At 44.4% G+C, this 27,446-nt stretch overlaps 1 protein-coding gene across 5 annotated transcripts in view; it reads left to right on the top strand.

Annotated features, from left to right (window-relative positions):
- MINDY4 (MINDY lysine 48 deubiquitinase 4) overlaps positions 1–27,446 on the top strand; it is an 82,510-nt gene that overhangs the window by 7,739 nt on the left and 47,325 nt on the right. Inside the window, exons 4-8 of one of the 5 annotated variants that reach the window (XM_087946963.1) lie at positions 4,594–4,849; positions 9,544–9,795; positions 9,904–9,977; positions 24,326–24,384; positions 25,459–25,568. In XM_087946963.1, coding sequence (XP_087803089.1) covers positions 4,594–4,849; positions 9,544–9,795; positions 9,904–9,977; positions 24,326–24,384; positions 25,459–25,568 — 751 coding nt within the window. Of the gene's footprint in view, positions 1–2,148; positions 2,232–4,593; positions 4,988–9,543; positions 9,978–24,325; positions 24,385–25,458; positions 25,569–27,446 lie in introns of all 5 variants that reach the window. The other 4 variants (XM_087946964.1, XM_087946962.1, XM_087946961.1 and 1 more) reach the window with 4 other exon arrangements.

Here is a 27,446-nt window from a genome sequence, read left to right as displayed (position 1 = left end):
AAAAACGAACAATATCAAAAATGGAAAGTAAAGTCCTCTCGAGTTTCAGCCACCCACGGAAGCTTGTAAAAAGGCGGAATAGCTTCATAAATAGATACAGCCCCACCCCTTTCTGACGCAGCCTCGCTTGCCCCTCCCCCCCGGCTCCCTCTTGCCACGACCTGGGTGCGGCACAAAATGGGGCGTCCATCTTCAGGCGCTTCCTATTTATAGCCCTCGACTGAGCATGCGCATTCTCCTCCGGGTTCTGGGTGCTTCCCCGGAACGCGAGAGTAAGTACAATTAGATTAGCTTGGGAAAGGCGGCCTCTCCTGCCCCGCCCCTCTTCAGTTAGGCCAATGGAAAGCGCCGAGCGTGGGACGCTCTGGTTTATTCATGGTGAGAGAAGCGAAGAGATTCTTGTCTGCGCAAACGCAGAAGATGATTCCTTGGCCTCTTTACTGCCACCTTGAGGCCTTGTCTAGCGTTGCAGCCCAGTTCTAGTGGGTTCCTTCACACCTTGATGTTTAAAAGCAGGTAGAGAAGCTAAAGGTGAAGTTTGCTTCAGCCCAAAATATTATAGAGGAGGTTCTCCCTATTGAACTTCTGCTTGGCAAGCAGAACCTAATCAACCAGATCTTTCTGATAAATAGTTCCTTTAATAAAACAATTGGGACATCTATTAGAAATCCTTTGTAGGTACTTGTCAACTCCTGGCCACAATTTCTATTGCTAAGTGAGACAGTTGTTAAATGAGATTTGCTCCATTTTCTTGCCACAGTTGTTAAGTGAATTAACTGATAAGAGCCCTCTCTAAGAGGTTGACAGAGTCAGCCTCTTGCCCCCAGCAATCAGGGTCTTATTTTATCGACCTCGGAAGGATGGAAGACTGAATCAGCCTCGAGCCAGTCAGGTTCGAACTGCTGGCAGTCAGCAGAGTTAACATGCAATACCGTGTTCTAACCACTGCGCCACCACGGCTCAAAAATAACCTATTTCTTAAGTGGATCTGGCTTCCCCACCAACTTTGCTTGTCAGCAGATCGCAACAGGTGACCCCATGATACCGGGACACTGCAACTGTCATTCATACATGCCAGTTGCCAAGTACTGGGATCACGATGATGTCACCGCAGGAATACAGCAACACTTGTAAGTGTGAAAAATGGCCATACCTCAGTACCATTATCACTTTGGTCACTAAGCGAACAGTTGTAAGAACTACCTGTAAACCATGAGTCAGCAACTATGGCAACTTTACAACTTGTGGATTTCAACTCCCAGAATTTCTGAGCCAGCATGAATACCTAATAGATACTTCATTGTGATTTTAGATGTCATATTTAATATGATTTAGTGTTTACATTGCAGTTCAATACAGTCTATATCAGGGGTCCCCAAACTTGGCAACTTTAAGACAGAATTATGGGAGTTGAAGTCCACAAGTATTAAAGTTGCCAAGTTTGGAGAGCTCTGGTCTATATCCTGAATTTCACATATTAGATGTTAGATTATTTTACAAGTGTATTTTAATTAATTATTTTAATCTTTTTTTCTTAGACTGGTCTCAAGGGATCAGGTGGGATTGCTGCTGCTATACCAGCCTCCCTGCTGCGTGGCAGCTTCCCTACCTGGGCCCCTGGACCTCACCGCAGGGCTGGCGGTGGAATTCCCCAGGCTTATAGTTCTGGGGGGTTTCAACCTGCCTTCTCTGAGGTCGGGGTCGGAGGTAGCCCGAGATTTCATAGAAACCATGACTTCCATGGGCCTGTCCCAGATTATCCAGAACCTAGCTAGTAATAGTGGTGACACTCCCGATTTGGTGTTCTTGTCGGAGCAGTGTCTATGGGACCTGGAATTGGTAGACCTGTCCTTGGTCCCCTTCTCATGGTCAGATCACAGTCTAGTGGCAATGAGTTTCTCAAAAGCTGCAACACCCCCCACCCCCGCAGGGAGGCAGGACCTATTAGATCGGTCCGCCCCCACCGACTAATGGACACAGATGGGCTTCAGAAGGAACTGGGGTTTATAACTGCAGATCTATTATGCAGACCGGCCGAGCTCTTAGTCACTGTTTGGAATAGGAAGGTGACCGAGGCTCTGAATAGGATTGCACCCTTGCGACCTCTCCTCACCCGTAGACCTCTCTGTGCCCCTCTGTGATATACAGAGGAACTGAGAGGGATGAAACGCATGAGGAGACGTCTAGAACGCCGCTGGCGGAAGACAGGAGATGGACTCGATTGAACACGGGTCAAGAGCTGCTACTAAGGCCTACCTTGTGGCGATTCGTGAGGCGAAGTGTAAATACTTCTCCACTCTAACTGCATCTGCAGATAATCGCCCAGCGACCCTCTTTAAGGTGAGCTGTCTCCTCTTAAGGAAGGAGGAAATTGAGGTCCACCTGAAGGGGCGCACTGAGGAATTTGCGGATTTTCTGGAAGACAAAATCGCTCGACTTTGTTCCCAGTTAGATGCTGGCATAGTTGCTGATCCAGTGGAAGCTCCTGAGGCAGGTTCTTGCCCTGTTATCTGGGAACGGTTTGACCCTGTTTCTCCTGAGCGACAGGATCCTAGGGAGTAAGGGCACGAGCACCTGTATTTTAGACCCATGTCCCTCCTGACTTGTGAAAGCTTCCCAGGAGGTGACAGGCAGGTGGACTCTGGCGGTGATTAATGCTTCTCTAGAGGAGGGGACGGTGCCCCCAGCACTTTAAGGAGGCTGTGGTCCGCCCTCTTCTTAAGAAGCCATCGCTGGACTCCACCCGGTTGGATAATTTCCAACCTGTCTCCAATCTTCCCTTTTATGGGAAGGTTGTTGAGAAGGTGGTCGCGCAGCAGCTCCAGAGGTTTCTGGATGAAACGGGTTATCTCAACCGCTACCAGTCAGGATTCAGGCCTGGATTTGGGACAGAAACGGCATTGGTCGCACTTTTGGATGATCTCTGGCGGGAGCGGGATGGGGGTAGTGCATCCATCCTTGCTCTACTTGACCTCTCGGCAACTTTTGATACCATTGGCCATGGGATTCTCCTGGGACGGCTTCAGGGGATGGGAGTGGGAGGCCTTGTGCTGTCTTGGTTCACTTCCTTCCTCTGCGGCCGCTCTCAGTCAGTGTTGATAGGAGGGGAGAGATGCAACCCTCGCCCGCTGCTTTACGGGGTTCCACGGGGCTCTGTACTCTCTCTGCTCCTGTTCAACATTTATATGAGTGAGATCATCCGTCCCCATGGACTGAGGTGTCACCAATATGCTGATGATCCTCAGCTGATGTCTCGGCCCGTGGTGAGTTAAGTGTTGCTGTGTCCTCCCTCTTGCAATGCCTGGAGGCTGTTAGGGGCTGGATGGGGAGCAACCGGTTGAAACAAAACCCATGCAAGACCGAGTGGCTCTGGGTCTGGGGTTCGTTGGTTCAGGGAGAATTACCACCTTTAGTCTTGGGTGGGGTGGCACTACCCCAAACAGACCCTGTGCGTAATCTGGGGGTTCTCCTGGACTCACGACTCCTGTCCGAAGAGCAGGTGGCGGTCGTGACCAGGAGGGTCTTTGCGCAACTGCGGGTTGTGCACCAGTTACGCCCTTTCCTGGATCAGTGGCCCCTACTCACAGTCATTCATGCCCCAGTCACTTCCCGTATTGATTATTGCAACGCACTCTACATGGGGCTGCCCTTGAAGAGCATCCGGAAGCTCAAGTTAGCGCAAAATGCAGCGGCCCACATGGTTTTATGCAGACCCCGGTGTGCACATGTGTCACCTCTCCTGCAGGAGCTGCACTGGCTGCCAATTTGCCTTCCGGGTGCAATTCAAGGTGCTGGTTGTCCCCCTTCATGGCTTGGGGCCAGGTGATCTGAGGAAACATCTCTTGCCAGTCACATCCACCCGACCCATTAGAGCGAGGAGGCAGGGAATGTTGTGGGTCCCACCCCTGAGGGAGATACACCTGGTGGGACCCAGAAGAAGGGCCTCCTCCGTGGTGGCTCCCTCTCTCTGGAACATCATTCCCCCAGAGATTAGAATGGCCCCCTCACTAATACTCTTCCGAAAGGCACTTGAGACCTGGTTTTGCCAGCGGGCCTGGGGAACCCAGAGAGGGATGGAGCCCATCAGGTGGCTCGTGCGATCTTCTGTCGTTGGGGTGGGAGGGTGGGAGTTTGGTTTTTGATTTTCTGCTTTTGTTCTGTTTTGTTTTTGTTTTTCCCAAATTTTGTTCTGTTGTACTTATTTCATTCTTTTTGTTAGTTCTTATTATTTTTATTTTTTTGTTTTAAATATGATTTTACATTGTGTAAGCCGCCTTGAGTCGCCATGGGCGAATAGACGGCAATATAAGTTAAATAAAATAAATAAATAAATCTTAGATTTTCTTTGTTTATTATCTGTACCGAGTTTGGGCCTCAATAAATTGAGCTGAATTGACTTCCCTATCTATACTAAGTGAGCACACAGTACAATTTCGAACTCATTCCTTATCTAAAAGGAAACCTTTCTTGAACCTTCACGGCCTTGAGCTTTTCTCAAGATGCGTGTCTGGCCAGGTGCGTGATTATTTTTTTCTCCTCTGATCCTTCCAACTTTGTCGTTGTTTTTTTTTTTTTTGTTTGTTTGTTTTAAAGCCACGAGATCAGCGAGGGAATAATCTGCCTGTCCAGAAGGCATTGTCACAAGCCAGGTGAGAAGGGCAAGGGCGGAGCCATGTTGGATGCTCAGGCCGAAGGAGAGAAGAAACTAGGCGGCCTCCTGGATGCGATGCAGATTCTGGGAGAATTGTCTACGGAGACTAGAACGACTTCGAGGGAGGAACCAAGAGTCCAGTCTAGTTTTCTTCCATCTCAGGGAAGGATAGCTGCTTCCGCGGACGCATCTCAAGAGGTTTTGACTTTTCTCCTAAAACGGGTTTCTCTTCCTTTCTTCCTCCTCTTCTCCTCCTCCTCCTCCCTCCTCTTAAATCTACTTTTAAAAAACTTCATTTTGCAGGTAGCCCTTGACGTACCACAGTTCGTTGCAAGTGTGAAAAATGTTCATAAGCCGTGGTGGGATTCAATTTTTTTTACATACCGGTTCTGTAGGCGTGGCTGAGTGGGCATGGTATGGCTTGGTGGGCGTGGCTTGGTGGGCGTGGCAGGGGAAGGATACTGCAAAATCCCCCTTCCCTCCCCACCCCACTAACCTCCTTTCCAGCTCCGTTCTCCTGTGCAGGGCAACCAAAGAAGACCCAGCCGGTCAACTGGGACTCGATGGGAGGCAGAGAATAGATGGGGTTGGTGGGGCCAGTCAGAGGTGGGATTTGCCGGTTGTCCAGACTACTCAAAATTTCTGCTACCGGTTCTCCAGAACTGGTGAGAACCTGCCACTTCTGGTCAAAAGGCACCTGTTTCACTGCTGTTGTAACTCCCTTCTCCCCTCCCTCTTGAACCCATTTTTAAAAACGTTATTTTTGCAAGCAGTCCTCGACTTAACAGTAGTTCAGATTGGCTGTCCAGAGTTGCAACAGCAGTGAAAAGAAGTGACATGGCCATTTTTTTCCCCACATAACAACCACTGCAGTACCTGATTAAAATTCAGACACTTGGGAACTGACATATTCACACTGGAGGCTTTTAAGAAGAGACTGAACAGCCATCTATCAGAAATAGTATAGGTGATGACCTAGATCAGGGATCCCCAAACTTGGCAACTTTAAGACTTGTGGACTTCAAGTCCCAGAATTCAGATACAGATAATCAGAGTTGGAAGGGACCTTGTAGGTCATCTAGTCCAACCCCCCTCCACCCAAGCGGGAGACACCATTTCTGGCAAATGGCAGTCCAATATCTTCTTGAAAGTCTCAAGTGATGGCGCTCCCACAATTTCCGAGGACAACTTCTGTTCCATTGGTTGATTGTTCTCACTGTCAGAAAGTTTCTCCTTGTTTCCAGGTTAAATCTCTCCTTGTTCAGTTTCCATCCATTATTCCTTGTCTGCCCTTCAGATGGTTTTAGAAAATAGCTTGACCCCTTCCTCCTCCCTGTGGCAGCCCCTCAAATATTGGAAGACCGCTATCATGTCTCCCCTGGTCCTTCTCTTTACTAGACTAGCCAAGCCCAGTTCCTGCAACCGTTCGTTGTATGTTTTAGCCTCCAGTCCCCTAATCATCCTGGTTGCTCTTCTCTGTACTTTTTCTAGACCCTCAACATCCTTTTTTATAATGTGGTGACCAAAACTGGATGCAGTACTCTAGGTGTGGTCTTACTAAGGCTTTATAGAGTGGTATTAGTACCTCCCTTGATCTTGACTGTATCCCTCTGTTAATACAACTTAGGATTGCATTAGCTTTTTTGGCTGCTGCTGCACACTGCTGGCTCATATTTAGCTGGTTGTCCACTAAGACTCCAAGATCCCTCTCACAGTTACTGCTATTGAGCCTGGTTTCACCCAGTCTATATGTGTACTTTTGGTTTTTCTTGCCTAAGTGTAGGACTTTACTCTTCTCTATATTCAATTTCATTTTATTAGATATGGCCCAGTGTTCTAGTCTGTCAAGATCCATCTGGATCTTGAGCCTATCTTCTTGGGTGTTAGCTATTCCTGCCAGCTTAGTATCACCTGCAAATTTGGTAAGTTCCTCTTCTATTCCCTCATCTAAGTCGTTAATGAAGATATTGAAGAGTCCTGGGCCTAAGACGGAACCTTGTGGCACCCCATTGCTTACTTCCCTCCATGTAGACTTAGACCCATTAAGGACTACTTGTTGAGTATGGTTTGCCAGCCAGTTGTGAGTCCATCTAGTGGTGGTGCTATCTATTCCACTTTTTTCTAGCTTACCAAGAAGTAGGTTGTGGTCTACTTTGTCGAATGCCTTGCTGAAGTCTAAGTATATTATGTCCACAGTATTTTGCTGGTCTACTAATTTAGTCACTGTGTTGAAGAATGAAATAAGATTGGTTTGGCATGATCTGTTCTTAACAAACCCGTGCTGACTGCTAGTTATTACTTTACTTGTTTCTAGATGTTGGCAGATCTGTTTTTTTATTATCTTTTCCAGTATCTTCCCGGGTATTGATGTTAGGCCGATTGGTCTATAGTTTCCTGGGTCTGTTTTTTTTTCCTTTTTTGAAGATGGGAACCACATCAGCTCTTTTCCAGTCCTCTGGTAGTTCCCCAGTGCTCCAAGATTTTTGAACGATATGGTGCAGTGGTTATGAGATGACCTCTGCCAGCTCCTTTAAAACTCTGGGATGTAATCCATCAGGCCCCGGTGATTTGTTTTCAAGATCAGACAGGTGTTCTCTTACTATTTTTTTGCTTATTTTTGCTTTTATTTCTGGTCTGTCTTTTATAGTTATGTTTTTGGTGGGTTGAGCTATAGTTTCTTTTTGCGTGAAGACAGATGCAAAGAATGAGTTAAGCAGTTCTGCTTTCTCTCTGTTGCCTGTTACTTCCTTGCCATCTTGTCTCTTTCGTGGACCGACTGTTTCCTTGATTTTTTTCTTGTTATTGATATGTTGGAAGAAACTTTTTTTATTATCTTTGACTTTTGTTGCAAGTCTTTGTTCGTTCTGAGCCTTTGCTATCCTGACTTCGTCTTTGCAGATTCTGGCTATCTGCTGATATTCTGCCTTAGTTGTATGTCCTTCTTTCCATTTTTTGTACTTGTCCTTTTTTTCTTTCAATTTGCCAGAGAGATCTTTGTGTAGCCATGCTGGTTTCTTCTTGGATATCTTGTTTTTCTTTCTCAGTGGTATTGTGCTGGTCTGGGCTCCTATGATCATACTTTTTAGAGTTTCCCAAGATTCTTGAGTTGTTTTCCCCTTTAGGATTTTCATCCATGGTATCTTTCCCAAGTTCTCTCTGAGTTTATTGAAATCAGCTCTTTTAAAATCCAAGCCTCTGGTGTCATTATGTTCTGTTGCTTGTATTTGTGTTATGTTGAATTCTAGTATGACATGTTCACTCTCAACCAAGGTTCCTGCAGTTTCAACTCCCTCTATCACTTCTTCTCTGTTTGTAAGAATTAAATCCAGTATGGCTGTCCCTCTAGTTTCACCCTCTACCTTTTGGACAACAAAGTTGTCAGCTAGGTTGGTTAGGAACTTATTTGATTTCTCACTTGGTGCAGAATTACTTTTCCAATTGATATCAGGATAATTGAAGTCTCCCATTATTATTGTTGTGTGTTTCCTGCATATGTTTGTTAGTTGGCTGGCAAAAAGGACATCTATTTTTTCTGCTTGATTGGGTGGCCTATAATATACACCTATGGCCATTCTTTTTCTCTTTTATATTGACCCATATGCACTCTAGGAGATTTTCATGCATTTCTGTAGCACTATAGTGGTCCTTTACATACAGTGCAACTCCACCTCCACCAATTCAAATGTAGGTTTGCAAAGCTGGCTGAAGAATTCTGGGAGTTGAAGTCCACAAGTCTTAAAGTTGCCAAGTTTGGGGACCTTTGACATAGATGACTTCCAAGATCTCTTCCAATTCTATTATGATCTATTTTTATCGTAACCTGCGAAAAATGGCCCTAAGTCACTTTTCTCAGTGCCATTGTAACTTCGAATGGTCACTAAATGAACTGTTGCAAGTCAAGGACTACCTGTAACCATGGAACTTTGGTCGCTAAATGAACCATTGTTAAGTGGAAGACTACCTTTTTCCCCCCAAGTTTTTTTTATATAAATATCAATGCGTGAACTATGTAGCACCTGAGTGTCATACATTTTGATACAGATAAAATAGAATTAATCATATTTGTTTCATTTAACAAGCTTATATAATTCTAGTAATAATACACATATTTTTATTAAATTATAATCTTTCATTATTTAGTCATTCAGTGTTTCAATGTGTCATTTTTATGCCAATCACCCTATTCTAAGTGTCATACCTTTCAATACAAATACAATATTATTAATCATTACATTTAGCAAGCTTATATAATTCTAATAATAATAATACAAACATTTACGTTAAATTAAATCTTCCAGTATTTGCTTGTTCAACTTATAATCCTTCATTATTTGGCTATTTAGTATTTCAATGTGTTATTTTTATGTCAATCACCACATTCTGCATGTCATACATTTTAATACAAATAAATTAGAATTCTTTGATTGGCCAAGTGTGATTGGACAACCAAGGAATTTGTCTTGGTGCAAATGCTCTCAATATACATAAAAGAAAATATTTTTTAATCATATTTGTTACATTTAGCAAACATACACATATTCAAAAGGTAATGGGGGACTACCTTTTAAAAGCACATGCTTTAAAGAAGCACTACCCTTATGGCATCTCCAACCAATTGCTCTCTTAGGCAGTTTTTTTTCTACGTGAACATAATGCTTCCCAACCTTCTGTTCTTAAAATCTTCCAGTGTTGGAGCATTCACAACTTCTGGAGGGAAACTGTTCCACTGATTAATTGTTCTAACTTTCAATAAATTCCAAATCTAACTTTCAATAAATTTCTCCCTAAGTTCCAGGTTGCTTCTCTCCTTGATTAGTTTTCATCCGTTGTTACTTTCTTGTCCAGCTTTCTGGTGCTTTGCAAAATCAGTTGACTTTGGTCTCCCTTAACAGGATTCCTTAAAAAGGAAGCACTCGAAGCATCTGTCTGGAATTTGCAGCCTGGCCGAATTCAGGCAGGAAGGCACCATGAAAAATTCCACAGTCCTCCCAGGTCACTACTTCGAGAAAACCACCATTCCCAGACCGCTGGACAATTTCCTGACCTCCCACACGGAGCATCCACTCAATGTTTGTCATAACAGTTCTCCCAACTCTGCCTCGAGTCGGGGCGCGAAGAAGAATGATTCAACAGTCCGACATGCGGTCAGTTCTGGAGATGACCCCTTGACCAAGACGGTCCTGGAAAGGCCAGTGGAAGAAAAGAAAATTGCGCCTGGCTATGAAAAAAGGCGCCCTTTGGATGTTTTTCAGACAGAAGCGGCAACGGAAAACCGGTGCGGTGTGAAGTCCTCACAGAAAAACGAGGCCTCGTTTACAGATGCCAGGTCAGCTCCCAGTGGGATTTCTGTTAAGTGAAGCCCTTTTTTTAAAAACTGTAGGTTTGCATGGAACACACCTGGCCAAGAATTCACACACAGCTGTGCATGAACATTGTGGGAAATATTTGTGTACGAAATGCTTGAAGCCGTTAAGTTGCTGCAGTGGTTCATCCCTGGCTGCCACTAACTTTTCTGACTCAGGTAGTCCTTGGCTTATGACCAACAGTTGAGCCCAAAATTTTTGCTGCTAAGCGAGACAGTTGTTAAGTGAGTACTTCCCCGTTTCTTGCCACAATAAGCAAATAGTTGCAATTAAGTTTGTCACACAGTTTTGAAGTGAATTCTGACTTCCCCGTTGATGGCTTGTAAGAAGGCCTGGAAAAGGGGATAGCAATAGCAGTTACACTTATATACCGCTTCACAGTGCTATTACAGCCTTCCCTAAATGGTTTTCAGAGTCAGCTTGTTGCCCCCCAACAATCTGGGTCCTCATTTGACCTACCTTGGAAGGATGGTACATCAAGGACCCCACATTCCTCCTCCTCCTCTTCCTCCTCCTCCTTCTTCTCCTTCTCCTCCTTCTCCTTCTTTTTCTTCTTCTTGCTCTTCCTCCTCTTCTTCCTCTTCTTCATATTCTTCTCCTCTTCCTCCTCTCCAGAAACCCCACTCCCTCCTAGCACTGATGATGTTCCCTAGTTGGGTCATGAAACATCTGCAAGAAAACCACCAAACTCAGAGAATATCAAGGACCCCACAGTCGTCTTCCTCCTCCTCCCTCCTCCTCCTCCCTCCTCCTCCTCCTCCTCCTCCTCCTCCTCCTCCTCCTCCTCCTCCTGACATTTCCATTATCAGACGTTGGCCGATCATGTTGCCGATCCTATTTTGATCAACAGCAGCACGGAAAAAGGGCTGTTGAGCTTTGTCCAAACTGGTCCCTTCGATTCTGGGGCCACGATATTCTCCTTCTTCTGCCTGGACCTCCTTTGCCTTCCATCTTTCCCTGGAGGATTCAGCGAAGGATGCTGTATTTTTCCCGCTGCCGCATCCCACACCGAAATATTCTAACTTTTGCTTTCTCATGGTTTGGGTGGTTTCCTTGGCACTCCCAGGCAGCTTGCACTGCATGAGCCAAACTCCTATGCAAAAAAAAAACACCCCAGCAGGGTCAGTTAGATGGGCGTGGAATGAGCCGAATCCCGCAGGTGCCTGGGAAGGCCAAGAGGGAATACCAGTAGCCTTCCATAACTGGGGATAAAGCTTCCATTGTTAAGCAAGATGGTGGTCATCTGAGTTTCACCTCATCTTTTTTCTTCTTTTTTTTTTGCCATAGATGTTAAGCGAATCACTGCAGTTGTTAAGTGGGACTCACGGTCGTTAAGCAAACCCCAAAATTGCTCCCATTGATTTTGCTGAGAAAGGCTTCAAAAGGTGATCACATGACACCCATATCCCCTACTCCCCAAAACTGTTGCAGAATCCCTCGTGGTCACATTATCAAAATTAAGGTGTTTGGCAGCCAGCTCATATTTATGACGGTTGCAGCGTCTCGGAGTCACGTGATTTTTGCGACCTTCTGACAAGAAAAGTCAATTGGGGAGCCGGATTTGTCAAAGGACCGCGTGACTAATTTAACAGCTGCAGGGATTCACTTAACTACCATGGCAAGGAACGTCGTAGAACAGGGCAAAATTCACTTAACCACTGTCTCACTTAGCAACAGACATTTTGGGCTCGGTGTCTATGGAGACTCTCAGTCATCCAGGTCGTGGTTGTCCCAAAGGTGCTTTTTTCAAGAGGCAACTGGGCTTTGGGCTCAGTGTGGTTGTAAGTCAAATATTTAATAATATTTAATAGGAATATTTAATATTCCTAACACAGGATATTTCAGGGGCTGCTATGCATTGGGAAGACCACCAGAGGGCAGACTTCTCATAATAATTTTGTTTCGGCCAATTTTTTCCCCCCCCCCTTGGCAATCTGTCTGAGACAGTAGCAGCTGAGATTTATGGCCCAAATCATGCATCCAATCTGGAGCAAGATCTCCTCTTAAAATTGTAATAAACTCTGATAATAAACCTTTTCATGCAAAACACAGAAGATCTGAAGGATCGGGAACATCACAGCTTAGAAAACAAGGTAATAGCAAGACAAGAAGGTTTGCAAAGTTATAAGGAAAAAAGGGAGGATAGCATAAATAGTCCTTAATTTATGACCAGTTGCTTAGCAATCAATCTGAGTAACACTGGACCTCACCAGTGCTACTTTCGACCTGGGTTCACAGTTCCAGTGACCCTTCCCAGGATCGTGGCATTACATTTTGGGTGCTTGGTAACTGGCCCAGATTTACCGTTGTTTGCAGAGTCCCACTATCCCATGATCACAATTTATAACTTTTTATTGGTGGGAAACCGGCATTTACTTCTGGTTTGCAGCCAAAAAGAAAAAGAAAAAGCCCATTAGGTAATAATGTGTTCGCTTAATGACCACAGCGTTCACTTAGCAACTATGGCATACGCCTAACAACTGGCATTAAAATTTAATAAATAAACCACCCCAGCCAAAATGTCATAAAATTGAGCCACAGCGATCATAATTCCAGGCTCAATTACCATTGTAAGTCGAGGACCACCTGCAACCAAGGAAAAGTTTGAAGGAAGTTCCACTCACTTCAGAGAAAAGCGATCATTTGTAATTTTTCTTTCTATTTTTTTCTTCAACTTTTTTCTTTTCTTGTACTTTTTCCTTTCCCTTTGATCTCTTTCTTTCCCTCTTTGCCTTTTCACTTTCTATCTTTCTGGGTTGTATCGGTTTCTTTTCTTATCTTTTCAAAGTTTTAACTTCCTCACACAGGATGTTTATGAGAATGCTATGAATTGCGGAAGGAATTTTATTTGTTAAATCCTTTTCACTAAGTGCAACTCAGGCACAACCCTCAATACAGGCAGTCCTTGACTTATGACCACAATTGAGCCCAACCTTTCCGTTGCTAAATAAGAGTTGCTAAGGGAATTTTGCCCCATTTTACGAGCTTTCTTGCTACAATTGTTAAGTGAATCAGTTACCCGTTTGTTAAGTGAATCTGGTTTCCCCATTGACTTTGCTTGTCAGAAGTTGCGAAAGGAGATCATGTGATCCCGGGACGCTGCGACCGTCATAAGTACAAGTTGCCAAGCTTCTGAATTTTGATCACATGACCTCAGAATGCTGCAATGATCATAAACTGAAAAATGGTCCAAGTCACTTTTTTCACTAGGGTGAAAAGTCGCTAAAAGTCACTGTTGCAATTTGAGGACTACCTGTAAAGCAGTATGTTGTAGGGTTGTACGGTATTGTTGTAAGTTGATTGAGTCCTACAGGTGGTCCTCAACTGATAACAGATTGCTCTGGAGTTGCAGTGACCTCTCGAAAAGGGATTTATGATCTGGTTTCAAAATTTGAAGCAGCAAAGAGGATTAGGGGACTGGAGGCTAAAACATATAAAGAGCGGTTGCAGGAACTGGATACGTCTACTAGTTTAATGAAAAGAAGGACCAGGGGAGACAGGACAGCAGCCTTCCAGTATTTGAGGGGCTGCTCCAAAGAAGGGGGCAGGGTGTCAACTTATTTTCCAAAGCCCCTGAAGGCAGGACAAGAATCCATGGGTGGAAACTAATCAAGGAGAGAAGCAACGTGGAACTAAGGAGAAATTTCCTGACAGTTAGTGCAATTAATCAGTGGAACAACTTGCCTCCAGAAATTGTGAATGCTCCAACACTGGAAGTTTTTAAAAAGATGTTGGATAACCATTTGTCTGAAGTGGTGTAGGGTTTCTTGCCTGGGCAGGGGGTTGGACTAGAAGACCTCCAAGGTCCCTTCCAACTCTGTTATTCTGTTCTGTTCTACTCTATTCCTATTCCTATCCTATTGTGGTAATTCACCCAACCGCTGTGTTACTAACTTAACAAACCTGCAGTGATTCACTTAACAACTCTGTCAAGAAAGGTTGTAAAATGGGGCAAAACTCGCTTCAAAAACGCCTCACTTCACAACAGAAACATTGGGCTCATTTGCGGTTGTAAGTCGAGGACTACCTGCATGAGATAAAGAGCCCAGTTAAAGCTCCCCCGAATCTGTTTTGCATTTCCAGAAAGGACCCCAAGGACTCAGGAGCTTTTGGTGTCGGCTTCCAGGCCGTTCCCCCTTTGCTGGAATTCCCCTTTTCTGCATTCCCCTTTTCCCTTAAACAAAAACAAAAAAACTCTCGCCACCATATCCTGTATTTTGATACTGCTCAAACCCAACGACGGGAGCCTTTGAACGGCTCCGGGCCATCGTGTTTTTCCTCTGCGTGGAACATATTGGAATGAAAACCACAGCTTGACACGTACATGGGGCTCTGAGTACAAAATGTGGGATTCAAATTTTTTAACAACCGGTTCTGTGGGCGTGGCTTATTTGGTGAGCGTGGCTTGATGGTCATGTGACTGGGTGGAGATGGCTTGGTGGTCATGTGACTGGCTGGGTGTGACCAACGCAACATCACTCACATAGAGGCACGCATCTCTTCGCCTGGCCTCTCGTGACTGTGGGGATGCTGCAACAGTTGTAAGTGTCACAAATGGTCATAAGTCACTTTTTTCAGTGCCATTGTAAGTTTGAACAGTCACTAAATGAATTGCTGTAAGCCAAGGACACCTCTAATTTGCACCCCCACATTTGCCTAAATAAACCCTAAAAACTGCCATTGGTGGGATTCTACCAGTTCTGTGGGCTTGGCTTGGCTTGGCTTGGTGGGTGTGGCTTGGCTTGGCTTGGTGGGTGTGGCTTGGCTTGGCTTGCTGGGTGTGGCTTGGCTTGGCTTGCTGGGTGTGGCTTGGCTTGGCTTGATGGGTGTGGCTTGGCTTGGCTTGATGGGTGTGGCTTGGCTTGGCTTGGTGGGTGGGGCTTGGCTTGGTGGGTGTGGCTGGGCTTGGCTTGCTGGGTGTGGCTTGGCTTGGCTTGATGGGTGTGGCTTGGCTTGGCTTGATGGGTGTGGCTTGGCTTGGCTTGGTGGGTGTGGCTTGGCTTGGTGGGTGGGGCTTGGTGGGTGTGGCTTGGCTTGGCTTGGCAGGTGTGGCTTGGCTTGGTGGGTGTGGCTTGGCTTGGCTTGATGGGTGTGGCTTGGCTTGGCTTGGTGGGTGTGGCTTGGCTTGGCTTGGTGGGTGTAGCTTGGCTTGGTGGGTGGGGCTTGGCTTGGTGGGTGTGGCTTGGCTTGGCTTGGTGGGTTTGGTTTGGTGGACGTGGCAGGGGAAGGATATACTGCAAAATCCCCATTCCCTCCCCACCTGACTAACCTGCTCTCTAGCTCTGTTCTCCTGTGCAGGGCAACCAAAGAAGACCCAGCTGATTGGCTGGGACTCAATGGGAGGCGGAGAAGAGATGGGGGTGGGGCCAGTCAGAGGCGGGATTGGCCGGTTCTCCAAACTACTCAAAATTTCTGCTACTGGTTCTCCAGAACTGCTCAGAAATGGCTGAATACCCACCTCTGATTAAGGCTACGTGCCAGGATGTTGGTTGTGTCCACGAGACTGGACCCTCGTTAATTTTACACAACGCCCAGCAAGTTTTTTTCTTTCCACTTTACTTCCAACCACTTTTCCTTTTGGTCATTTTGGAGACTCCCAGAATCCCCTGCCAGCTGGAATTCTGGGAAGTCCAGGGCGTCCAGAGGCTGCCAGGTTGCAGGCGAGAGGGGTAAAAATCTGAAAAGAAAAAAAAAAAGGGGGGGCCTTCCCAATTATAGGGGAAAAGTCTGAAATCAGGGTCTCAAAACCCCTTTGCATCGCACGTAGCCGGAGAACGGGGGGGGCTCGCCTCATGTTCACCAGCCTTGTTTCTCTTCTTTGTCTAGGTTTTATTTCTTCCTCTTTGACTCCGAGGTTTCTTGGAGGAAATCCGGGGTGGGGGGGTGTCTTAAGCCCATTGTCTTTGGATTCGCCCAGGATCATGGCCTTGACATGCTTGGGCATCCTATGCATTTCCATCCTCCCCTCTCCTCCCTTTCTTGCTTCCTATTGTTTCCTGGATTGTGACCCACAGGATAAAACTTGGTTTAGCTCTGCCGATTTGAAAAGAAGACTCCCTGCTGGTTTTGGAGGGAAGTTGTAAGTCTCCTCACCTTCAAGTTGTCAAGATTGAGAAACTTTCTTTCTTTCTTTCTTTCTTTCTTTCTTTCTTTCTTTCTTTCTTTCTTTCTTTCTTTCTTTCTTTCTTTCTCTCTCTCTCTCTCCCTCTCTCTCCCTCTCTCCCTTCCGTCCCTCCCTTTCTTTTTTTCTTTCTTTCCTTTCTCTCTCTTCTTCCTTCCTTCCCTCCCTCCCCTGCCTTCCTCTCTCTTTTTTTTCTTTCTTTTTTTCTCTCTCCCATCCCTCCTTTCCTTTCTTTCTTCCTTCTTTCTTTTTCTTTCTTTCTCTCTTCTTTCTTTCTTTCCTTCCTTCCCTCCCCCTCTTTTTTCTTTTTCTTTCTTTGTCTCTTCTTTCCTTCCTTCTTTCCTTTCCTCCTTCCCTGCCTGCCTCCCTCTTTTTCTTTTTCTTTCTTTCTTTCTTTCTTTCTTTCTTTCTTTCTTTCTTTCTTTCTTTCTTTCTTTCTTTCTTTCTTTCTTTCTGTCTTTCTTTTCTTCCTTCTTTCTTTTTCTTTCTTTCTCTCTTCTTTCTTTCCTTCCTTCCCTCCCCCTCTTTTTCTTTTTCTTTCTTTGTCTCTTCTTTCCTTCCTTCTTTCCTTTCCTCCTTCCCTGCCTGCTTCCCTCTTTTTCTTTTTCTTTCTTTCTTTTCTTCCTTCTTTCCTTTCCTCCTTCCCTGCCTGCCTCCCTCTTTTTCTTTTTCTTTCTTTCTTTCTTTCTTTCTTTCTTTCTTTCTTTCTTTCTTTCTTTCTTTCTTTCTTTCTGTCTTTCTGTCTTTCTTTTCTTCCTTCTTTCCTTTCCTGCCTCCCTCTTTTTTCTTTCTTTCTTTCTTTCTTTCTTTCTTTCCTTCTTTCCTTCCTTCCTTCCTTCCTTTCCTGCCTCCCTCTTCTTTCTTTCTTTCTTTCTTTCTTTCTTTCTTTCTTTCTTTCTTTCTTTCTTTCTTTCTTTTTTTCTTTCTTTCTTTTTCTTTCTTTCTTTCTTTCTTCCTTCCTTCCTTCCTTCCTTCCTTCCTTCCTTCCTTCCTTTCTTTCTTTCTTTCTTTCTTTCTTTCTTTCTTTCTTTCTTTCTTTCTTTCTTTCTTTCTTTCTTTCTTTCTCTTTCTTGGCATATCATACATGGAATGGTGATATATATTACCATTTCACCTAATACATGAATGTTTAAAAAAAGACCTATATTCAGATACAAAGACCTAGGCCATCTAACCATTGAAACACAACATTGTTTAGGTGAAAAAAGAATCAGGATCTGGGCTGGTATCTGCATCAGAGGTGGGTATTCAGCAGGTTCTGACCAGTTCTGGAGAACCGGTAGCGGAAATTTTGAGTAGTTCGGAGAACCGGCCAATCCCACCTCTGACTGGAGATTTTACAATATTCTTCCCTGCCACGCCTACCAAGCCACGTCCACAGAAGCGGTAGTAAACATTTTTGAACCCCACCACTGATCTGCCCTCAGCTTACAGCCGGTCACCAGGTGATTTCCAGTTTGACATGGGGACCCTGCCATCCCACTGAGAGCAGGATTTGAACAGAGAGCCCCTGCGGACGCTGCATGAGCTGCGAATCCTACTCGGGATTGTCCCTTGCTGGCGTGGTTGTTGTTGTTGTTGTTGTTTTGCCTAGGATCATCCAGTGTCTGCTCTAAATCTTCGTAAAAAAGAAAGGAGAAGAAGTGAAGATTCTTCCACTTTTATAGTGGTGTCTCCCCCCCCCCAACTTCACGTAACTAGCCCCCCCGAAAGATTACGTAGGCCCTCAAGCGCGATTCATTTCCGCCAAAACTTTTTATTTCATCTTTTTTATAAAAAAGAAAAAAGATTGAAGGTGGTTCCAGTCTAAGTCCATTGAACGTAGATTCTTTTTTGTTCTCCCGCACCCCACCTCACCTAGCAGCTTGCAAGCTTTGTTCCTCTTACAAGATTTCGCCCATCTTCTTTTTCTAAACATTATTATCCTTATTTCATTATGCTTACTTCATTATGCTTCTCAAAAGTTTATATAAGATTTCTAAGGAGAGCAGAGGAATAGAAAGAAAAAAATTCAATAACTTTTAACCTTTCTCAACACCCTGGAAATCCTTGGAATTATTCTAAAGACTCTATATGACCTTAAGAGAAATTTACATGTAAGACAAACTATCATCAGGCTGCTGTCCTTGAGGCCTCCTTTGGAAGAACTTTCCCCCTCATTGGATACGGCTTGACTTACAACCATTCATTTCACAGCCGTTCAGAGTTACGTCGAAAAGAATAACTTACGACCCAGTCCTCGCATTTAGGACTGCTGGAGCATCCCGAAGCCACATGATCAACTATTTGAGCACTTGACAGGTAGCATGAGGTTGCCAAGTGCTCAAACAGTTGCGGGTGTGTACTGCAGGGCACAAATACAGTCTGCTGCAGCTGCCTAAAAGGCCAATGCAATCCTAGGCTGCATTAACCGAGAGATAGGATCAAGATAATGTGAAGTGTTAGTACCACTTTATAAGGCCTTGGTAAGGCCACACTTGGAATACTGCATTCAGTTTTGGTCGCCACGATGTTAAAAAGAGATTGAGACTCTGGAAAGAGTGCAGAGAAGAGCAAGAAAGAGGACTTGGGAGACTGGAGGCTAAAATACAGTATAACAAGAATGGTTGCAGGAATTGGGTATGTTTAGCTTAAAGAAATGGAGGGCTAGGGTGACATGAGAGCATTCTTCCCATATTTGAGGGCCTTTGGAGCTATCCCCCAAAGCACCTGAGGGCAGGACAAGAAGCAACAGATGGAAACTAATCAAGGAGAGAAGCAACCTGGAATTTAAGGAGGAATTTCCTGACAGTGAGGACAATTAACCAGAACAATTCATAAGTCATACTTTTCAGGTCCTTTGTAGCTTTGAACGGTCACTAACCAAACTGCTGTAAGTCGAAGACTGCCCGTATGTTTGAAATGGGAAACCGAAGCAACTTTTAAGACGGGTGGATTTCAACTCCCAGAATCCCCTGTCTGGATAAGGGATTCTGGGAGTTGAAGCCCACCCCGACTTAAGGGTGCTAGGTAGGGTTGAGAAACATCGTCCTGGAAGGGACCCTTATTTTTCATCCCCATCTTCCTCCTCGAGTGACATCTTCTGTCCCTCGGGTGAGAAAGCCTGGCTTGTCCACCTCGCCTTCAGCCTGAAAGTTGGCCGGTCACCGCAGCTTATTTTGGGAACCGCTTTGTGTCCTCCGTTGGGCGAGATGGGAGTATTGTACACAGAAGCGACTGAGGAAGTGGCCCTTTGTGAGCGAAACTGGAGGAGTTTCTCCTGCAGTTCCAGTCAAGGCGGCCTCTGATCTGATATCTCGAGATCAAAGGCAGCACAGCTGGATTTTCTTCTACAACATGGCCTATTTTTTCCGGTCCCCTTCTGCGAGGCTGATGGATTGCTTCCTTTTCACAGCCTGGTGGGGTCGGTGTGTACAGCAATTGGGACCCTCCAGTGAAGTGAAACCAATGGCCCATTTCCTTGCAGGCAAGCAGGCCGAGGAGGAGGAGGAGGAGGAGGATCTGGTGGCCATCTGTTCCACTGGTTAATTGTCCTCACTGTCAAGAAGTTCCTCCTTCATTCCAGATGGCTTCTCCCCGTGATTAGTTTCCATCCATTGTTTCTTCTTCTGCCTTCCGCTGCTTTGGAAAATATATATATATTTTGTTGACCCCCTCTTTAACCCCTTAGATATTGGACAATTGCTATCATGCCACCCCTAGTCCTTCTTTTCTCCAGACTAATCATACTCAATTCCTGCAACCGTTCTTCATAGGCCTTTAATCGTCTTAGTTGCTCTTCTCTGCGCTTTTTCCAAAGTCTCCACATCTTTTTTGTAAAGGGGTGATTACAAAATATTTCTTCTTCTCCTTCCTCTTCGTCTTCTTTTCCTTCTCCTCCTCCCTTTCCTTCTTCCTCGTCTTCTTCTCCTTCTCCTCCTCCTTCTTCTTCCTCTTCCTCCTCCTCTTCTCTTCTTCTCCTCCTCCCTCTCTTCCTTCTCTTCTTCTTCTCCTCCTCCTCCTCTTCTCCTTCTTCCTCTTCTTCTTCTCCTCCCTCTCTCCCTTCTCTTCTCCTCCTCCTCCTCCTCCTCTTCTTCTTTTCCTCCTCCTCTTCCTCCTCCTGTTCTCTTCCTCCTCCCTGTCTTTCTTCATTACTACTACTTATTTTCCTCCTCCTCTTGTCCTCCTCCTCCTCCCTGTCTTCCTTCACTACTTCTTTTTCTTCTCCTCTTCCTCTTCCTCTCTCTTGGAAAGGATCCTCTCTAGTTTCTTTGCAGGGCAGAATCCCACTTTCAGACTTAAAAGGCCAATGTCTTCTAACGTGCCTTAGTCCAGGCAAGAGCATGGAATGTGGAATCCTAGGGCTGGCAGGGACTCCTGAGATGTTCTAGTCCATCCCCGCGCCCAAGCAGAAGACGATACCATTCAGGTCAAAGCCGCTGCCAACCTTTTCTTGAAAACATCCAGGGATGGACTGAGCTGCCCAGCAGATTGATAGCACAGTCTCAGTTCAGACCGATTTGGCCCCTTTGTCCACCTACTGAGTCTTTCCCAAGGACCTGGATTAGACAGATGTCGGTGTTTGGTGGGTTAAAAGGGTCTCCTTGCAGGATGTAAGCTGTGAAGGCTCCAACACCGGAAGTTTATAAGAAGAGGTCGGGCAATGGTTTGGGGTTTCCTGCCTGAGAAGGGGGGTTGGACTAGAAGACCTCCAAGGTCCCTTCCAACTCCGTTATCCTGTAATCCTGCCAAAGGAAGCCATGTTTTGCAATTGACAGGTGGGGGATTTTTGTCACAGACGGGGGTGATGTTCAAGTGAAGTTCCAGATATACTTATTTCTATTTTGCAACGAGGCCTGTCAGGACAAGAAACGATGGATGGAAATGAGAGAAGCAACCAGGAATTCAGTGAAGACAATTAGCCAGCAGATTAGCTTTGTCTCCCGAAGTTGTGAGCGTTTCATCACTGGAGGTTGGACTAGCTCTGTTATAATTGTCTGAGTCTTTCTTGTCTTGCACACCGTTCTTATTTTTATCCTTGTAGTGAAGAAGCAAAAACAAAAAAACACAAGTCTGGTAATGAACCACTGGCTGAGAAACGGGCATCCTCAAGAAAAGCCTGAATTTCTAGGTTACGGTCCACATCGCCAGGATTAAGGCCTGAGTGGCATCTCACACCAAAACTTATTTTTACTGAGTCTCAATCATTTTACTCGCAGCTCATCGTGATGGGGCTTTTCCATACAGAGTTGGGCTGTTCCTTCAGCCGTGAGTCATCCGTAACACCAGGGAATCAGTCTCCATCCTGGGCTGTGCATTGAGTTATTTCAATCCGAGTCATCTTTTCCTGAATCTATTCCTTATATATATATATTTTTCCTAGCTGTCAGCAAAGAAGGTTGAGGATTTCTCTTACCTTGATGGAATCTTAGAAATGGCGTATTTTCTTTTAGATTTTTTTTCCTCCTTCCTTCCCTCCCTGCCTTCCCCACCCCACCCCCGCTCTTCTCTTCATCATCTACTGCTCCCCTTCCCTTCCTCTTTCTCCCTCTCTCCCCTCCTTTTCTTTCCTTCTCTCTCTTTCCTTCCTTCCTTCCTCTCTCTCATCTTTTTTCTCTCTTATTTTCCCTCCTCCCTTTCTGTCTCTTATCTACCTTCCTTCCTCGCTCTCATCTTCTTTCCTTTCTCTCTCTCCCTCCCCCCCTTTCCTTCCTTCCTCTCTCTCATCTTTTCTTTTCCCTCCCCTCTCTCTTTCCTTCCTTCCTTCCTCTCTCATCTTTCTCTCTCTTATCTTCCTCCCTCCCTCCCTCCCTCCCTCCCTCTCTCTTAACTTCCTTTCTCTCTCTCTTATCTTCCTTCTTTCCTTCCTTCCTTCCCCTCCCTCTTTTATCTTCCCTCCTCCCTCCCTAATGGAACTATAATTATCCCTCTGGGTTCAGTTCCAAGTGGGGAAGAAAGACGGCTGGATTCACGGAAGTTGCTTGGAAAGAAGGTTTAATGGTGGACAGGACCACGTGCCTCGGAGCTCCTGGGCGGAAAAAGGGAAGAGAGGCTGAGAATCCCCTGGTTTCATACCTGCTGTTGGGGGCTTCCTGTCCCTGTGCAAGAAACGTATCCCATTGGCTGTCAGACTCCCAGGGGCGGGGTCTTAGCTAACTTTGTAGGCTTTATCCGGACCCCATGGCTTCACCTGAGTGCTGGCTGATGCAGTCTTCCCAGGTGCCACGTGGTGAGATGGGTAATCCTGTCATTTCCTGAGGGCCAATGTCTTTAATCCCATCACCCTGGAGCTGAAGGGGGAGCTGCAGGGAGCTGCTTGGTCTTTAAAAAAACATTTCTCCTTTTCTTCATCCAGGGGAAATATGATATCCCGCCTTTTTAATATTTACTAGAATATTTCATTCTTCTAGGGGAGGGGTGGGTGGCTAACTTTCTACATAACGATTGTAATTTGGGCGAACAATGTCCAAATTTGATACGGATGCCCAGGATACAAGTAGTCCTTGACTTACAATCCCTTGCTTAGTGGCCAAAGTTACAACGGCACTGAAAAAAAGTGACTTACAGCTACAGGTAGTCCTCGACCTACAACCGTTTGTTTAGCGACCCATTGAAGTTGCAACAGCACTGGGGGGGGGGAAGGGGGGGGGAATTGTGCCTGTTTCCCCACTTACCACTGTTGCAACATTCCTGCATGGTCACATGACCAAAATCCGGGCACTGGGCTAAGGGCACTGTGTTTACAGCACATGCAAAACCCCCGAAGTCACATGACCCCCGTTTGCGACCTTCTCCGCTGGCTTCCGGCAAGCAGACTCAATGGGAGATGCTGAATTTGCTTAACAACTGCCTGACTCACTTAACAACTGTGGTGATTTGCTTAATAACCGTGCTTAAAAAAAGTCACAACATTGGGTACAATTCACTTCAACAACCGCCTTGTTTAGCAATGGAAATTCTGCCCCCCCGATTGTGGTTGTTAGTCAAGGACTTACCTGTACAGGTAGTCCTCAAACTTGGACCTTAACTTAGGCCAAAATTTAAATTGCTAAGTGAGACATTTGTTAGGTGAATGTTGCCCCATTTTATGGCCTTTCTTGCCACAATTGTTAACCACGGCTGTTAAGTGAGTCACATGGTTGTTAAGTGAATCTGGGCTTCTCCCATTGATTTTGTTTGTCAGAAGGTCGCAAAAGGGGATCGTGTGACCCCGGGACACTGCAACGGTCATAAATACAAGTCAGTTGCCAAAGATCTGAATCTCAATCTTATAACTGCAAATGATGCTGTAATGGTTGTAGATGCAAAAAATGGTCATAAGTCCCCCCCCTTTTTTTAGTGCCATTGCAAGTTTGAACGGTCACTAAATGAACTGTTGTAAGTTGAGGACTTGCTGTAAATCTCGTGCCGAGATATGCTTTGGACCAGTGGGGAAGCAGTCCAGCATTCAAGGACTTTAGAGCCAGCATGAAAAACATGGCCCTGTGTTATCCTGGATAACGAAGAAACAGGTTGTACATAGATGCTGTACTTTGGAGAAATACAACAGGTGTTTTGTAGAGGAGGAAGTTGGTACACCCCAACAACTCTCTAGCTAACGAACCTGTTCTGAAGCTGCTAGGGTGGGCAGCGAAACATCACAAATCCACAAGGAAATAAGTTCATTTGCCATGACTCAACTTTCAGGCACCTTGTATAGACAGACAAAGGAAGATGGATTTTGTGACTTTGAGGCGTACAAGATTAGTTGCGAAGGCAATAAGAGCCAAAATCCACCCGATAATATTTGGAAGTGGCTCAGACAGCCTAAGCATAACAATAGTAAACAAGCACCGACAGTTTTTGCACAAAGGTTAAAATACGAATTGCAAATGTGCAGCCAGAATTGATTTGGAAAGTTTTGGAAAGTTTTGTGTTTTGGTGGAACATTTTAAGATCCCCAAGGCCAGTAGCCTTGTTCAAAAGCATCTTTCAAGGAGTAACCACCACGTTAATCCCATGTGCTAAGGTCCACCATGTGCTAAGTTTCATTATATGGTGAGCGTGAAGTTCTGAGAATTAAGTTTTCTAGCTCTGCCTTCAGAATTGAAAGTCCCAGCCTCTGAAATTGGCTCACAGGATGTTTTGAGCCTGGCTTCGATCCTCCTTTTGTTCTAGTCATGTCTCTGATCAGATCTGACCACGTGGTTGTTCTGTGTTGTTTCATTTCAGAAGATCTCCCGCCTCTGCATCCAGAAAAGGTCATTTGCCCAGAGACATTTTGGAACTAGGTCAGTTCTGTTTGGTGAAATATTCGTTGCAGTGTTTCCTCTTCCGTGGCAATTTTAAGATGGTGGATTTCAACTCCCAGAATGCCCCTCTCACCATGGGCCATTCATCTCCAAAGGAAGGAAGGAAGGAAGGAAGGAAGGAAGGAAGGAAGGAAGGAAGGAAGGAAGGAAGGAAGGAAGGAAAGAAGGAAGGAAGGAAGGAAGGAAGGAAGGAAGGAGAGGGAGGGAGAGAAGGGAAAGAGGAGGAGGAGGAGGAAGAGAAGACAAGAAGAGGAAGAAGATGGAGAAGAGGATGAAAAAGGAGAAGGAGGAGGAGGAGAAAGAAGAGGAGGAGGAGGAAAAGAAGAGTAGTAGTAAGAGTAGTAGTAGTAGTAGTAGTAGTAGTAGTAGTTAGGGATTCGTAAACTTGAAGGTGAGGGGGGAAAACCTGTTTGCTGACTGGGGAGTTCTGGGAGGTGAAATCCACCCATGTTAAAGTTGTCCAGGCTGAGAAACACAAATATATTGTGTTATGTTTCCTTGTCCTGAACTTGATAATTAGAAAATTACAATAAGAATCAGTAGTAGGTCATCTTTGACTTGCAACCACTCATTTCATAACCATGTGAATTTACTTTAGAAGTGAGCTCGCATATTTACATCATTTCCATATGCCTTTTGAACCATATTGTATTCTTGTTTTCAGCCTATTGTGCAAATGACATCACCATGACATATAAGGGGTAGTTTATAGCTATCCATGTTACCCAAACTCTGTTCGTGACATATTAACTGTGATTAAGGTTGGCATAACCTGTTGTTTCATTTTACCTATTTCCCCCAATGAGTTTCATCTCAAGGAGATAAAGAAAAGCAAGTTTTAGTTTTAAAAAATATAATAAGAAAAAGGTTATTTTAACTTTGAATATTAAAATGCAAACCCTTTAATATTGAAGGAGTTTAAATTATAGCGGGATTTGAAAATGGAAAATACAAATAAAACTTCATGCTCTTAATTGGCCATAAGATGCTGCTAGATTACTGCAGTGACTATTCCCATGTTCAAGATGTTGACCTCTTATTTTCCCCTGTTAGTTGATGTCGAGGATGAAGAAAGCTGGGAAGATGTTGGGGAAAACCCTGAACCTTTGATTCTATATGCGTGTCAAGTGACAACCAAGCCCATTGATTTCGTTCTTGCAAAGGTGAGCTGTGCATTAAGTTTGGCAAAGGACAGGACAGAATTTGAATGTGGGGGGGAGAGGAATAGGGGATTTCTGGAAGTCTGGCACTCAGACCCATCAGCCATCAACAGGCACATAGAGATAAACAATATTTACACACCATTCAAAAGAAAGAATAAAAAACCAAGAAGGAAACAAAAAGACCAAAAAAAATGCCACCACCTCCAGCAGCTAACAACAGATAAGCAGGGATTAAAACCAGACAGTCAAGCAGAAAGTAATACCCTTATCAAAATCAATGAGAAAACCTCTCCTTCGCCAACACTGCCAATGAAAGCTATTATATATAAACAATGAGCAACCATATACTCGCTAACCAGATGATGTTACCTAGTTGGGTTGTGAAACATCTGCAAGCAAACAACTAAGCTCTGAGACCATTAAGGACTCCACAGAATCTGAAGGACCAGCTTTCTTCATGCTAATTCTCAAGGGCTCTGTTTGCTTTCGTTCTTCCTGTTTGTTCTTTTGCTCTTAGCTAAATGTGCCAAATTGTAGGAGAACAACCCTGGGGGAGGAGACAAGCAAGTCACCAGTCTAGAATCACGAGGTTACCACAAAAGGTTTAAATTCAGTTGACATTTATCTAGTGACAAATTTCTGACCCTTGATCGGCTCATGCCTCTTGTGAGTAGGCATGATCAATAAGTCACGTTAAACGCAACTTAATATGATTCTAATTTTTTCTTCCTGACTAAAATTGCCCTGTAAAAATTTATCAGCAAATTGTCCGTATAGATAGTCCTCGACTTTGAACGGCACTAAACAAACTGTTGTAAGTCGAGGACCTCATATTGTGTTCTGCCAATTATGTTTTTATAATTGGGACCTTGCCACCCTAACCAATAATAGTTTGGTCGAAGAACCACAATTAACCAAACCACAGTTTGAACCCAAAGGGGCCCAAAGCTCAGTATCAGAATGATTTTGCTTTATCCCCATTTTTTTTTTAAATAAAGTTTTATTTGGGTTTTCACACATACAAAATGCAAGTAAAACATCTTTTTTTGAAAATAGCATGGTCCCGGGTTGAACTTCTTTATACAGACACAAAACTCAATTTCATGCTCCTTTTTGTATTCTTTTCCATATCTTATACTATTTTACATTTTCTGTATAGTTTTTCCCCTCTTTTGATTTTCTCGATTTTAATTTGATTATCTCATCTCAATTGAAATCATTATATTTATATTTTTGTCTGTTCTGTTTCAATTTCATGTTATCTTTTCTCATTAAACAAGTTTTCTCCTGTAGTTACTAATTGGAGTATGACACCTTTATATGTTTTAATTACATCCATTCAACTCTTATTTAAACTTCAATATATACCTTAAGGTTATGACCTTCAATGTAATACATAATACATAACTTCCAATCGAATTCTGCTTGGTACATTCTTATAATACACACTATATTCTTTAAAAAGCTTTCCCCCCATTTTTGTTAATTCTTTCTCCATCCAGCCTTTTTTTTTTCAACTATTATAAAAGCTTTATTATCTCAGCTCTTCTCTTCAGCCTTAGTTCAATTAAACTGATATTAAGGAAATAAATCCCCTTCAGCTAAAGCTTGCTAATGCTTAGCTGGAGCATTGAAAATTGCAAAGTTCCCTGTCGCTCTCTTTAATGTTCCTTGCAGCCGAGACGAACCGGGGCCCTTTTAGTAATAAATTAGACAGGCAGTCCTTGATTTATGACTGGGATCAGCATTTCTATTGCTAGGCAAGGTGATTTATGAGTCACTCAACAAGTGAGTTGTGCTTGATTTTAAGACCTTCTTTTTCCCGCCACTGTCGATAAGCGAATCGTTGCAGTTGTTAAGTGAACCACATGGTCCTTA

The sequence above is a fragment of the Notechis scutatus genome, chromosome Z (assembly GCF_049901735.1).
Source record: "Notechis scutatus isolate UNSWTSFEM ecotype Mainland chromosome Z, rNotScu1.2, whole genome shotgun sequence".
Taxonomy (NCBI): Eukaryota; Metazoa; Chordata; class Lepidosauria; order Squamata; family Elapidae; genus Notechis; species Notechis scutatus.
Note: the sequence above shows the minus strand (reverse complement) of the source record. Positions and strands in the feature narration are given on the sequence as shown.